This window comes from Lissotriton vulgaris, chromosome 4_1, assembly GCF_964263255.1.
Source record: "Lissotriton vulgaris chromosome 4_1, aLisVul1.2, whole genome shotgun sequence".
Lineage (NCBI taxonomy): Eukaryota > Metazoa > Chordata > Amphibia > Caudata > Salamandridae > Lissotriton > Lissotriton vulgaris.
This window is the reverse complement of record NC_141691.1, coordinates 617,554,204-617,568,373: the sequence shown is the minus strand read 5'-3', so window position 1 is coordinate 617,568,373 and position 14,170 is coordinate 617,554,204. Positions and strand designations below refer to the sequence as shown.

The 14,170-nt window shown below is 41.6% G+C and overlaps 1 protein-coding gene across 2 annotated transcripts in view; it reads right to left on the bottom strand.

Annotated features, from left to right (window-relative positions):
* Positions 1–14,170, bottom strand: part of CDK13 (cyclin dependent kinase 13) — an 841,634-nt gene that overhangs the window by 459,565 nt on the left and 367,899 nt on the right. For both annotated transcript variants that reach the window (XM_086964864.1, XM_086964863.1), the window contains exons 5-6: positions 648–815; positions 292–431 (exon numbers count right to left, since the gene is read on the bottom strand). In XM_086964864.1, the coding sequence (XP_086820990.1) occupies positions 292–431; positions 648–815 (308 nt within the window). The remainder of the gene's footprint in view (positions 1–291; positions 432–647; positions 816–14,170) is intronic.

Sequence of the window (14,170 nt, the reverse complement as noted above, 5' to 3'; positions counted from 1 at the left end):
CCACAACAGGTTCACACAAAGAAAACCCCATGAAGTCTGAAATCTTTGTCTCCTGAAAGACAAGGATGAAACCCGCGAGGCCTGCACAGAGTTTGCACCCAAGACTCTCAAGCTACAATGTTGGCAGAGGCTAGAGCAGAAATGCATTACATTTCTGTGTACAGTACTGTTACATAGGAACACCGATATTGCTAAACTGCTTGTGTTGCTTTCTTTAAAAGGTCTTCACTTACACCGGTTACAGTTTAGGGTTCATAAAGGTGTACTATGAATATTTATTTCAACTCTTACCTTTATCTTTATCCTTGGCTTTGTAAACTTGTCCATAAGTGCCTTCCCCAATAATACCGATGATATCAAACTTGTCAACACAACGCTTTCCCCAGTCAATACTGTTTTCACTGATTTCACCACAACGTGGTCCACATATTCTGTAGAATAATTTAAAAAGAAAATTGTTTCTATGATTAAACACATTTTATTAGAACAATGGATTGTAGTCTACACAGAATATGGAATGCGGCCTTCGGATTCATTAATGGTATAAGCAGGCTCAGATGATCAAAACATAGAATAACTAAATCTTAAACTACTGACAAAACAAAATTCAGGATTTGTTAGTATTTGTAGGGAAGCTTTCTACATACTTAGGCCTTTTTTTGGGCTGTGCCTGAGTTTTTCTCTTTGCTTCAGAACTCCCAGAGATATTCTCCACTCCTGGAACATAAGGTGGCAACGGCAAGTCTGCAAGTAAGAACCGCAGTTTTCTCTCCACTTCTTTCTGAACTGCCAATGCTGGAATGCATCCTCGAAAACTAGACGGAAAAAAGAAAATCAACTGATTAGTATTTCTAGGTACAAGCACTCCTACTTTTCTTAATTTTCTGTACACCTCACGTTTAACCGCATGCGCGCTAGCGGAATTCCGCTTGCACGCTGGGTTTTTAAAAAACGCACTTTACGTGACGAGCTGGGCTCGTCATCAGCGTGCGAGGAGGCTACGCCATGACGAGCCCAGCTCGTCATCAGCGTCGAAGGGGTTAACAAAAATTACAGTGGACTGAGGCATGCAATATAGTCACATATGGATCAGATTGTATTATCAAGTCCAGCACAAGAGATTAATAAAAATTCCCAATGCTGAGCTTCATTTAAATCACCCAATAGAATCCTGAAGCAGTTAACAGGACCACAGAGTTTGTATAGCTTTATTAAATCTGAAGCCATAGCGAGGAACACCCCGCCTACATGGCTTGCTCACATACTTCCTTTCTATTAAAACACACCCTTGCCTTCATCACACAACACCCAGGAGGGGTGGCAATGCTCTTGCAACTTGCAATGTCCGAGCACAACACTAGATGGCAGGAGCATACACAACTTGTGTATCTAAAGCCACACATGGTAAGAAGATATATAGTTCAAGTTTATTTATGTTAAAAAACTCAGAAGAAGTCTGCATAAAATCTCAAAATTACATGCATATAGATAAAATAAAATTCTAATTCATAATTGAATACACACAGTAAAATGCATCAATCCACCCAAAGATGCAACAATCATAGAAAATATCCAGGGTTCTAAAAACAAAATCCAAGCAAGCAACAGCCTGTTCTACAAAACGGGCTATAACGTGTCATTCGTGCAGTCAATGCAAGGATTTAAGAATTACATAACAAATTGATTTGTATACCACAAAGTAGCAATAAGACAATTCAAATATCTGAAACATAAGAGGCAAAGAATGTCCACATATGAAACACCATCAACCTCTACTACGTGCAAACTGGTATAAGTTAATATAACTTTAAAAAACACTTCGTAAATAATTCTATTACAAAATATTTCATACGGAGGAACATAAAGTGATTGTAATACTTAGCAATACTGCTGACGCTGAGAGAATAGACAACTGCAAACAAATTGACCTCAGTCATTTCCGCCAACATAAGAGCAAAGCAGGGCAAATAAACAGAACGTGGTTAATATTTTGTGAACCATTTTTACACAGGTTACAAACCGCTGATGAACCATACCATTTAGCCAGGAGGGGGTTTAAAGGGAGCATGTCCTGCCTCAGCAGTATCCAGAAACGGCACACTCCAAGATGCGGATTCCATGAAATATATGCCTGTACTTTATCAAACATGAAAAAAGAAGCCGGACGATGACACCTTTTTAAAATACCGGGCCTCCATGTCCATATTAAAACTTAAGGACCAGGTGGCCTGTTTTAGAGTAACATTTAGTTCCTGAGGCGTCAAAGTAAAAATCAGAGAAGGGTCTAATTGCGGCAGATCTTCCGTAGTCACAAAATTTCTGTAAATGAATGAATTTTCTTTTGGGCCATCAAATTTTTTTTTTTGTAGCCAGACCCTTAGTGTACCGTAATCACTCCTTGCTAGGCACACGGCCCAATGCACTACCCGGCGAGGCCCTGCACCAAAGCACTTAACACACATTCTAGCCTTAAAGGTGCCACAGAAAGAGCAGAGTTAACCGAAGCCAGGCTTCTGAGAATTCGGCCTTCCATTGTATTTCAAAGCCCCATTTCGATACATCAATCAATTCTGTGCCATATAATAAGGAGGCAGGAACAGAAGCACGATAAACCTCCAATAAAAGTGCAAAATGTCTTCTCCCTGTGGCCCTATAAAGGGAACCCTTCCGTTTGCATGTCCCCTTCCTTGAGGGTATTGGTTTACAATTCAAAATGATAAAAACATCACAAATCAATTCACCCATACACCAAGTCCCCTGGAGACAAACCGCGCCTGCCTCTAATGAACTCTGGTAATAGAACTTCTCCCTACTATACTTTATTCCCGCCACGTTCCAGGATATCATTTTGAACTCATTGCAAATACGAGGGACATTGCGAGTGGCTGCTTTGGGAAACACTAGCTAATGCACCAGATTATTATCCCCTTTACATCAGTTAGCATCCCACTACTGAAAAGGTAGATATTAATATGATGGGGACCTTTTAGCCAAGGCACAAAATCCCCCTACTGTGTAGACCTTCAGACAGTCTTAATATCAGATTTGCAGTAATTTTAGAATAAAAGGTTACCCTCGATTTAAAAACGGCTTCAGAAGGAAACCATATTCATATCATTACCTTGGATAAGCTCCAAATTCTCAATCTCCCAGAAACATTTAAGCAATAAAGCCCTATTTAGAATTGAATCTACATTGAACAGGGGAATAAAATAGATTAGTGATCACTTTACATAACTATTCTAACCCTTTTAACACTGGAGGGCATCTCTTTATACCAGTATCTAAGAAAGGAGTAGCTATCGGATTTAGAGAAGATGGTGTATAAGAGAGGGATGCCCTTTGGTCTACAATTGGCATCACTGTAGACCCCTCAGCCAATACTTTAGTATGATCACTTTCCGAATCCATTGGATTCAATGAAGATGGTATATAAAGGGGAGGGTGCCCCATAAGCAAACCCCTCTGCTGATATGTTAACATGGACACTTTCACGGTCCATGACTTGATTAACTACTTGCAAGAGTTGGATTATACCTTCTGCACTAAGTATACCATATGTGTCTAGGTCTTCTCTGAAAGTCTCCTTTGTCTCTTTTTAGCAAATCTGTACATGGTTTTTTATCTTCTTTCCTCTTTGCTTTTCCTTCCTCTCCTTCCCCTTTACCAGTGGGGCACTTAAATCACCAAAATGTACTTAATGTCTAGGTTGGGATTTAATGATTGCAAACAGTTCCTATGCATACCTCAGAGAGTTACCGTCCAGACTCTTCTATTAGGACTAATATTGGAGATAGATTTTATGGATTGAAATGAATCCTCGGAAAGTAACTTTTTTAAACCATTTTCTTCCTTATGGTTTACCAGACTGAGCACAAACATCTATTTCACAAACAACATCCGTCTGATAATTTACCTCTACAGGACATCTAAACCCGTTCTACTTCTATTGGTTCCCTGGGTCTGCATCTTTTCCCTTTTTGATGCTTACCAGCTTCTATAACCGCTTCGCTGCGGCCGGAATTCCCCCGCGGTGCGGAGGAATTCCACGCTTGCGCTGTTCGGTCGGCCCCTGGCCGTTCTCCACACACGCCCGACGCATGGAAAATGTTAATGTTTTTATCACAGTATCAAGAACGCAATCAGAACCACCAACACGTTTTTCTAACTGCTTAGAAAGGCTATTATCCTCAATTCTAAAGCTCTCTACGCAATATGATACTTTTACCTTTTCATTTGGAGGGTGGCAGGGTTAGATACGACTTTTAACAAAATCAGGGTAATAGAGAGATGAGGTATCAAAGAAGAATTATTTGAAGGAGGGCTCCTGAACAAGTTAATTCCATTGGGAACTATCACAGCAGGTGTACCCACAGTCTTAATAATATCACATAAGCTGTACCTCCTACATAGCTATGTCCAAATCTGGCAAGGTAAAATCCTCACCCTGGACATGTGCTACCATCAGAGGACGAGGGGACTCCTTTAAAAATTATATGAGGGCTATGAATTACTTACACTGACAGAGGGAGACCCTAAGGAAGTATGGTAAGGGATGGACTAAATATACCCACAATACTGTGTGGAATCTTTCTGCAATATAGTCAACTCATCCCCTTAACAGATTCCATAGAATGCAAATTATCAGTGGCAATAACATTGGTATTAGCATTAGACCCCCCCCCCCCTTCGATTCAACCAAAGCATTTGGCTCCACTTGGAATGGTTTCTACTGTCCCTTTTCCCATACATTGAACATCTGATTTTTCCCTTACCGCATCGTACAGGGGCATCTTTGTTCTGGAGAGGGTTTGATTTATTCTTTGCTCATGTCTACCATTTGGTAAACAAACCGATCCCTGCTTTCTCACAGTCATTATTAACTTTTAATTTTGTAACTTTCAAAAAACTTTATAACTCTGATCTCTAAATGGAGGGGTAGGTCAGGGGTGACGTTTCAAGATTCCAAGATTCGGCTCAGTACAGCAACAGCAATGGTATATCGGGCCAACCTGGACTTCACAGCCTTGAGAGAGACTACGCTCCAACAGACTTTTGACAGAGGGAGAGCTCTTGGACTCTAAAAAACTAGGTTCTCCTCTCCTCTTGGCAGCAACAGCAAAGCCTCCACGCAGCCCAGCGGGAAACAGCCTCTGCGGCTGACAGCAAAGGCACCCAGTGGCCGATGGCATAGTAGGGTCTTGGGAGAGGGGGTGTATTGGGGGGGAGGCAAAAGACCACATAGCAGGGCGGTAAAACCCAACAGCACCCGCTGTAGATGGGCAAAGCCAAACAAACAGTCCTCAACCTCCTCGCATCTCCACTCCTCGTTCTCCTCTCCTTCCTTGCTGCACTCAGCGTGGTGAGAAAAAAAGAGGCAACTAAAAAGGAGAAGTGTGGCCCTCCCAGGAAGAGCAAGTCAAATCGGCCTAATGCCGGCCATTTCTGCGGCTGCTGGCGGTCATACGTTGCAATAAAGTCTCACATGCCGCCTCCTACGTCCTCGTTCGCCCGCTCCACCAAGTTCCTCCAAGCTCTCAGGTATGCAGCACTATGTTCCTGTCCTGAGGTCCGACAGTCGCTGTTCCCTCGCTGTAATTCCGGCTAGGGACAGGGGACCAGGGGGCAGGGAGCCGCAAGATGCAGAGAAACACTGGGAGACTATGTTTGTCTGGACTCTCACAGGCATTAGTAGAACAAGGGGAGCTTGGCCCTTAGGGGACAAGTGAGAAGGCTGGGCCTAAATTTAGGGAACAAACAAGTGTGCCTCTCACTATTTGATAGAAGCCAAAAATCAGGGCGTTTGAAGACGCTATTTGTCGTATTCAACACGGTATTTTTATTTTTACCATTAACTTAATAATTTGTCAAAAGTTTGTCGCAGACAACATATGATCAGCAGAAAAGAACTGTAAAACACGACAGTTTTTACACAACGTTTGTATCAATCATTGCAACACATTGTCAAACTTAAACATAGACCTGAATGCGGTCAACAGATAGAGACATAAAACATGTATAACAAAGTACAGAGTGCAACACATAATATTTGTATCAGTGCAAAATTTGGTTAAAGCAAAAGCATGGTGAATGAGAGAAAGGATTAGAAAAGATTAGAAAAAGGAACGCGAGTGAATTCAAAACTCAATATTATCATCAGCAATAGCTTGGGTTTAAATTGTCCTTTTCTAATTCGCCGACGCGTTTCGAATCCGGAAATTAACTGTCGGGATTCTCATCAGGGCAAAGTTTATCTATCGCTTTTTAAGGGAAGCAGGTTCCAGTCTGGGGTTGCGGGTGCAGACTCAAAAGTGGGTCCAAAACTGAGGCGCCGTTGTTGGGTTGAAAGTCAATCAGAACGGCTGCTCGATGCGGGACAAGGGCTCCGCGGCGTTTTCGCTGCCTGTGGCTGGGCTGAAGCGCTTTGGCGTTTGCCGCCGCTGTTGTCCAGTAAGGGATCCTGTTTTCTGAGGGGCGCAGTCCTCGTTTTAATATTTAATCGGCGTGTTCCAACTCCGCTCGAAGTGTTTCGGTTGGCGGCTCATAGCATACTGTTTGGTTTCCCAAGATCAGGCAGCCTAATTTCAGAAAACAGGATCCCTTACTGGACAACAGCGGCGGCAAACGCCAAAGCGCTTCAGCCCAGCCACAGGCAGCGAAAACGCCGCGGAGCCCTTGTCCCGCATCGAGCAGCCGTTCTGATTGACTTTCAACCCAACAACGGCGCCTCAGTTTTGGACCCACTTTTGAGTCTGCACCCGCAACCCCAGACTGGAACCTGCTTCCCTTAAAAAGCGATAGATAAACTTTGCCCTGATGAGAATCCCGACAGTTAATTTCCGGATTCGAAACGCGTCGGCGAATTAGAAAAGGACAATTTAAACCCAAGCTATTGCTGATGATAATATTGAGTTTTGAATTCACTCGCGTTCCTTTTTCTAATCTTTTCTAATCCTTTCTCTCATTCACCATGCTTTTGCTTTAACCAAATTTTGCACTGATACAAATATTATGTGTTGCACTCTGTACTTTGTTATACATGTTTTATGTCTCTATCTGTTGACCGCATTCAGGTCTATGTTTAAGTTTGACAATGTGTTGCAATGATTGATACAAACGTTGTGTAAAAACTGTCGTGTTTTACAGTTCTTTTCTGCTGATCATATGTTGTCTGCGACAAACTTTTGACAAATTATTAAGTTAATGGTAAAAATAAAAATACCGTGTTGAATACGACAAATAGCGTCTTCAAACGCCCTGATTTTTGGCTTCTATCAAATAGTGAGAGGCACACTTGTTTGTTCCCTTCTCACAGGCATTTCGGCATGTAACCTCAATGCACACTAGTGTTAGCATCCTCATCACTGCAATATATATATTATAGTTAAGACCAACTTTTTCCATAGACAGAGCGTTTTTTGTTCTGTTAATAACTTTGGCGCAATTTGCCGAATCTTTATGAAATTTTCCTCCCAAAAACGTGCCCTTTTGTACCTTGATCTGAGGTGAAAAGTTTCAGGGTGATCTGTCAAGCTGGGGGTGAGAAAAGGGGGTGGGGATCTCAAAACACTTTCTCCTCATGCATTCTCTATGGGGAATTCGCATTTCTTTTAACACGACTACAGGCCGAACAGCTGAACAGATTTACTCCACATTTGGCAGAAAACTAGCTATTGGCTTAGAAAGTGGCCTTTTGTAATTTTTCTCAACTCTGTTCAGTAGTTATTGAGTTAATAAAGAAATAAAAATGTGTATATCTAGGGACACGGATCCCGCCGGCACCCTCGGATCTGAAGTCCATTGGAGGTAAAAAATAAAAAAAAATAAAAACTCACCCGCTTCCCACACAATATTCCCCCCCTCCCCCCTCACCGTTCACGGCAAAAGGCAATGCGCAGCGTAGGGGTGGGTGCATGCTTGAGGGGCTGGGAGGGTGGCTGCAGGGCCTGGCCGTAGCCCAGGGCAGGCAGCCAAGCCCCGCTGCAGGTTGCATTAACGTACAGTAATGCTGTATATTACTTTGTGTGAAAAAAACAAACTCACTGAATAAAACAAAGGTTAAAGAGACTTTATAGTTAGGTTCACGGTTTACTCACACAAAACCATAGAAATTCGACATTAAGTAACTTTAGGCCACAAGTTATAGTTTAACATAAGTACAACCAAAAGTACAACCAACGTCTTCTGTCCTATATTCGGCTGCTATATACAGATCTCACAGCCTCGGTTAGAGTGGTGGGTGCAGTCTCTGACCCCTTCTCTATAGAGCGTGGCACTAGTCAGGGGTGCCCTCTCTCCACTTATTTGGGCTGGCACTGCAACCACTGGCCTCATGGGTCTGGATTGTTGTACAGCTCAGGGCATTGGAGTGGCATGGAGGCGGGGATATCTGATCGGATTGCACACTATGCAGACAATGTCCTTTTCTTTTTATGAGAGCGGCATCGGAGAGGACCTCGTTTGCTCCACATAATGCAGATATTTGCAGAGACCTCAGGATTATATATGAACGCCTGTAAGTCTATACTCTGGCCTCTGAGCGGGGGCTCGGAATTTGGTGCATGGGCTGGAGAAAATCACCCCTATCGGGCTGCGTACCCAGATCGAAATGAAGTCATGGGCACGTATGCCCCTATCTATATTGGGTAGGTTGGCGATTTTCAAGCTAGTGTCACTCCCGCACCTTCTTTACCAACTGCAGAATCATCCCTTTCAAATCCCGCCCGCCTGGTTCAGGCAGCCTAATTTCAGATCAAGCGGCTTCCTTGGAATGATCAGACCACTAGGGTCGTGCTAGAAATATGCTTTTAGTCTACCTACTGTGGGGGAGGAGAGCGATACCGGATAGTCAATCATATCACGCAGTATTTCATCTCTTGGTGCTGAACGATTGGTGGTACAAAATAGAAATGACGCAGCATGCCAGGTGGAACGATGGTCATAGGCAGCACATTACCGCATTTGTTCTTACATACCCATACCCCAAAAGAGCTCAGACTGCTCCCACCTGCTATGCGGGTGGTCTTTTGCGTATGGAACTCCCCCTTTTATAGAAGCTTCCGACATTCCTCAATCCCCTTAACTGTGCGTTTCAGGTCATTTGCTTCCTTTTGTATAGGACTTATTGGTTTGCTCTCGGTCCCTCCCCCCTTCAGATCTCTCCTCCCTTATAGCATTGCTCATTATTCAATCGGCTCCCCCTACCGTATGAGACAGTCACTACGATGTATAGTATTTGCCTCAACCCTTTTTTGTGTGTTTTTTTTTGTTTATTTCTAAAATATAAAATGTGAAACCTTTCATTCATCCTCCTATCGCCATAAGCTCTCTATAATATTGTGCGTTATCGCTGCTGGGCCCTCGGGTTGTCGGCTGATGAGCTGTGTATTATTGTACTATTGGTATTGATTGCTTCTGACCAGCCTCCGTGGTTGTAGGTCTGTAACTGTACTTCTTTTTTACAAAATAAAGGTTTTCAAAAAAAAAAAAAAAACTATAGCACCACACTCAGATGCTAGAATATGATGGAAGATGTCTCACAAGTAATTATTTTGTGTTCAATTGGGAGCTCTTTCATAAAGTGTGTGGTGCAGCACTTTGTACCTGCTTCATCCCCAGCAATGCTAATCTGCATATGGGATGGTGGGAGGAGAAGGTGGTCCGATCTAAATACCACGAAATTTGGGAAAATCGTGTCATATACTGGTGTTGTTTTATCAATGACCTCTTTGTCGTCTGGAAGGGGACAGAGAGCGATGCCAAAAGCTTTTTGGATCAAATTGAGGACAACGATTTGAACCTACATTTTACAATTAATATCAGTACACAAAGTGTGAACTTTCTAGATCTAAACTGGAGAATAAGCTGTTCAGAAACCCTACAGCAGGGAATACGTTGCTATATGCAACTAGTTCTCACCCCAAAAATTTGATCAGGAGGATTCCTCATAGGGAAAGCTTGAGGGTGTGATGGAATTGCAGTGAAGTGACAGAGGCTAACGAGCATTGGCACAGCCAATAGGTCTCGCCTTTAGGACCTCATAACTGTTTAGCCATGCCACGCGGAGTACTGTCTTACTTTTAAAATTCGGGATTAAGTCTTGAATACTAGAAGAGTAAGACACAGTGGCATCTTTATAAATTCTGCCCTACGTGTTTGAATATATGACTGCATGCATGAGTGTACGCGTACGTTCGTGATAGGGTCCGTCCAGCACTCTTGTATTTGACTTGTTCCTAATTAAACTCATTCGTTTTTGTGCACTGTTACCTTTGGTGGTTTAGTCTGAAACCACTACTTCAATGTCTAGCGAAAAGTGAGACACCGGGGAGTCCCGATGTCTATGGTAACACCTTGCACACTTTCACGTGAACCACTGGGTTCTCCTCTGGTGTATGTGTATACCAAAATAATGATAATTCAAACTTTTTCATTTGTATCAATATTCTTTGTTTATTCTTTCTTTTTCATTCACTTAAATCCTTTCGTTTTCAAAACAAGCTCTGGAGATGAAATGGATTACGGTTAAAACATATCAATTTTTACAGATCAAACATCCCAGAAGACCTCAATTTTACATGCTCCCGAAGGTGCATAAGGACCCAATAAAACCTCCTTTCAGGCCTATAGTTTCAGCTTGTGGATCACTATCAGAACCACTGGGCCAATACCTAGACTGGTTCCTACAACCTCTAGTCCAAAAATGGAGTACACACATAAAGGACACCACTGCATTTTTGAACATACTATCTACTATTAACATTCCAAGTAATGAAGAAATATGGCTATGTTCTATAGATGTGACAGCTCTATACACCTCAATCCCTCACAGGGAGGGCATCGAAGCTATGGAATGGTGCTTACTCAACAATGAAATAAGTGGAGGAGAAAAAACATTAATGCTTGAACTGTTACAGTTTGCTCTACTTCATAGTTATTTCAATTGGGAAGGTGACTTTTATGAACAATGCAGTGGAACATCTATGGGTTTTGCGGGGGCACCGTCCTACGCAAATACCTTTATGGCCAAATTTGAGCACGATCACATAATTCATAACACAAACTGGTCATCGGGACTTATGGTCTTTAAAAGATACATTGATGACATTTTCCTAATCTGGAAGGGTGATAAAGACATATTGGTTAACAACATTCAGAGACTGAACTGTGTACACGACCGGATCAAATTTACTCACCAAATGGATCAAAAAGAATTGGCTTTTTTGGATGTGAAAATTCTTCTTGAACAGAACAGGTTGAGAACAAGTGTATATACCAAAGAAACAGACAGAAACAGTGGTTTACATTATGAAAGCTTTCATCATTTTTCACTAAAGAAACATCTTCCTATATCCCAATTCATTCGGCAGAAAAGAATCACATCTGATCCACAAGACTTGCTCTCCACCATCGACAAACAGATCCTAAAATACAAACAAAGAGGCTATCCCACTCCTTTATTGGAAGAATCTAAAACCAAAGTTATGAATATGCAAAGAGAGTCTCTACTAGTCACCAAAGAAAAAAGAGATACTAAGAAAACAGTATGTGTTCTAAAGCATTCTTTACAATCAGCAAAAATAGTTATCATGAAAAAGTATTGGGTACTTATCACTAAAGAACCGGATCTGGAACCACTGTTTGCTGAAAATATCACTTTTGCATATAACAGATCTAAGAATCTAAAAGAACTGCTAAAAAAGAAAAATTCACCAAAAGAAACCAACCACAAAGGCATGCAGAGGTGCGAAAATTGTATTCATTGTAATAATGTGATGACAGGACAGATATTCACCCATCCCATGACAGGCAAAAAAGTGACCTTATTACACTCAGGAACGTGTGATACGAAGAATGTTATTTATGGAATCAAGTGTCCATGTGGAAAATTGTATATAGGACAGACAGAGAGAAAAATCAAAATAAGAATAACTGAACATAAAAGCAATATTCGGTTGAAAAATATGAAATCCACACTGGCTACACATTGGCTAGAAGCCGGGCACAACATAGCACAACTTCGCTTCACAATACTGGAAGTCATTAAACACCACCCTGAAAGAGACACTCATATCAAGACTAAGATCAGAATACTTCTGGATAAAGAAAATGGGAAGCCTACAACCGAATGGACTCAATGACAGGATAGAATTATCCTGCTTCTTATAAAGACATTGTGGGAAGCCGAGTTTATTAATTCCTGCATGACAATGAGACTTTCCCTATCCAAAATGGTCGACACCAAAGTTAATTTGATTCATTTCAATATATTTTTATTTAATATAGTTTTGACCATGTGTGAGCCCAGTCATATAATATAATGCTGAACATTACCGCAATATTAATAACTTTTAGCATGATTTAATTGTTCCAGAAAATTTAACTGTTTCAGAAAATTTAACCGTTTCAGAAAATATAGTTTGCTTTTTAATAGATTAATTTCATAGCTGCGCAGAGTCTGTGAGAGAGGATCCTCATTTACACGGATTTAAACAATATAGAATAAGGACTGCTACAGAGTCCGAGGTCGCGATCATGTGATCGCTAACTAAGCCAATCAGCGCATAGATAGCTTTAAATAGCGACACCCAGTATGTCAGGTAACAGCGGATTCGTGGAGAACATGCGAGCGAGGGACGCTTTTCAGTTTTCATTTCTCAGTAAGTACATAACACGAAGGAGGGATAGAATGCGCGCTTAAAATGTTTGCCCTAGTAAAACTCCGTGTTATTTAAGCGGCACAGTTGAATGAATGTTATTTTTATCCTTTAACATGGGACTTTAGTATTTTATGTTAAATACGGCTTTTTTGGTGTTTGAAAATTTCTAGCGCTGACACAAACAAGGATGTGTAATGTAAATAGTGATTATGAGGATATTTGGAGAGTCGTAAATGTTTGTTCACATTGTTAGACACAGTATAATATGCATTAATGTAATCTAAGTTTAAGGGCTGATTGCGACCTTTTCTTGATTTTCTTTAATAGAGACCCCCGAAGAAGGGTCATAGACCCGAAATGCATTGGGTATATGAGAGATGAGACCCAAGATTGTTTTGAAAACGAAAGGATTTAAGTGAATGAAAAAGAAAGAATAAACAAAGAATATTGATACAAATGAAAAAGTTTGAATTATCATTATTTTGGTATACACATACACCAGAGGAGAACCCAGTGGTTCACGTGAAAGTGTGCAAGGTGTTACCATAGACATCGGGACTCCCCGGTGTCTCACTTTTCGCTGTACGCGTACGTTAACATACAGTACATGGCATTTTAACTTACCTCAAGATGCATAGTCAACCAAAAGAATAATAGCATCACAGCCTATATAAAAATGGGGCAGCCTGAGAGTTTTCTGGAAGTGGTACTACGCTTACATCTGACTTGATCTCCGCCACTTCCATAACACCCAAGAGATCTGTACTACATGTGAAAGTACATAGGGCGAAGAGAGGTTGGGAGAGCCATATGTGCTGCACAGTGCAAGAAATTAGAGCAGGGTGCCGTTACACAGCAATTATCAAAATAATCATTATTGTGCATTTTGCTAAAGTACAGGTGTGATGCAGGTGGTGACCATGTTGGTGCGTATTTCGGCAGTGGCTAGGAGATGCAGGTTTCATTGTTTTAGGTAGGTTATTGCTGTGTGTCATTAAAGGCGGAGGTGTGTGTGACAGTGGTAAATGTGTGTGCGCAATTGTGTGGATAATTATATTACACCGTTTATGAGTTTGTATATGTTTGCTTTCAGTAAGTACTATTTTGTAGATCTGTGCAACTGATGTGTGGACAGAACTGTATATACATAGGACAATGTATGTATGCGCTTTTGTATGTTTACGTATCGTTGTACAACCCAACCTAGAGTATGCTGCATGACTCTTCAGTACAGGTGCTAAATAGTGCACACTCTTAACAAGCAATACATCACAGGAAGGTTAGACTGGTCCTCAGTCTAACCAGGCACAGTGTGCTGAAAGAGCCCTGCCCCCCACCCTCTGCTCTGGATCCACAACTCAGGCCTGGTGTTTTTTTTTCCTCCCTTACTTAGTAGATGGTGTGTAAAGGAGATCATTTGGGCACACGGTGGGGGTGTGTGCGTTGTTGCAGGCACAGAACAAGTGCCTTGTGCGATGTAGGCGGATTCAAGCAGTGCAGAAGGTTTCCTG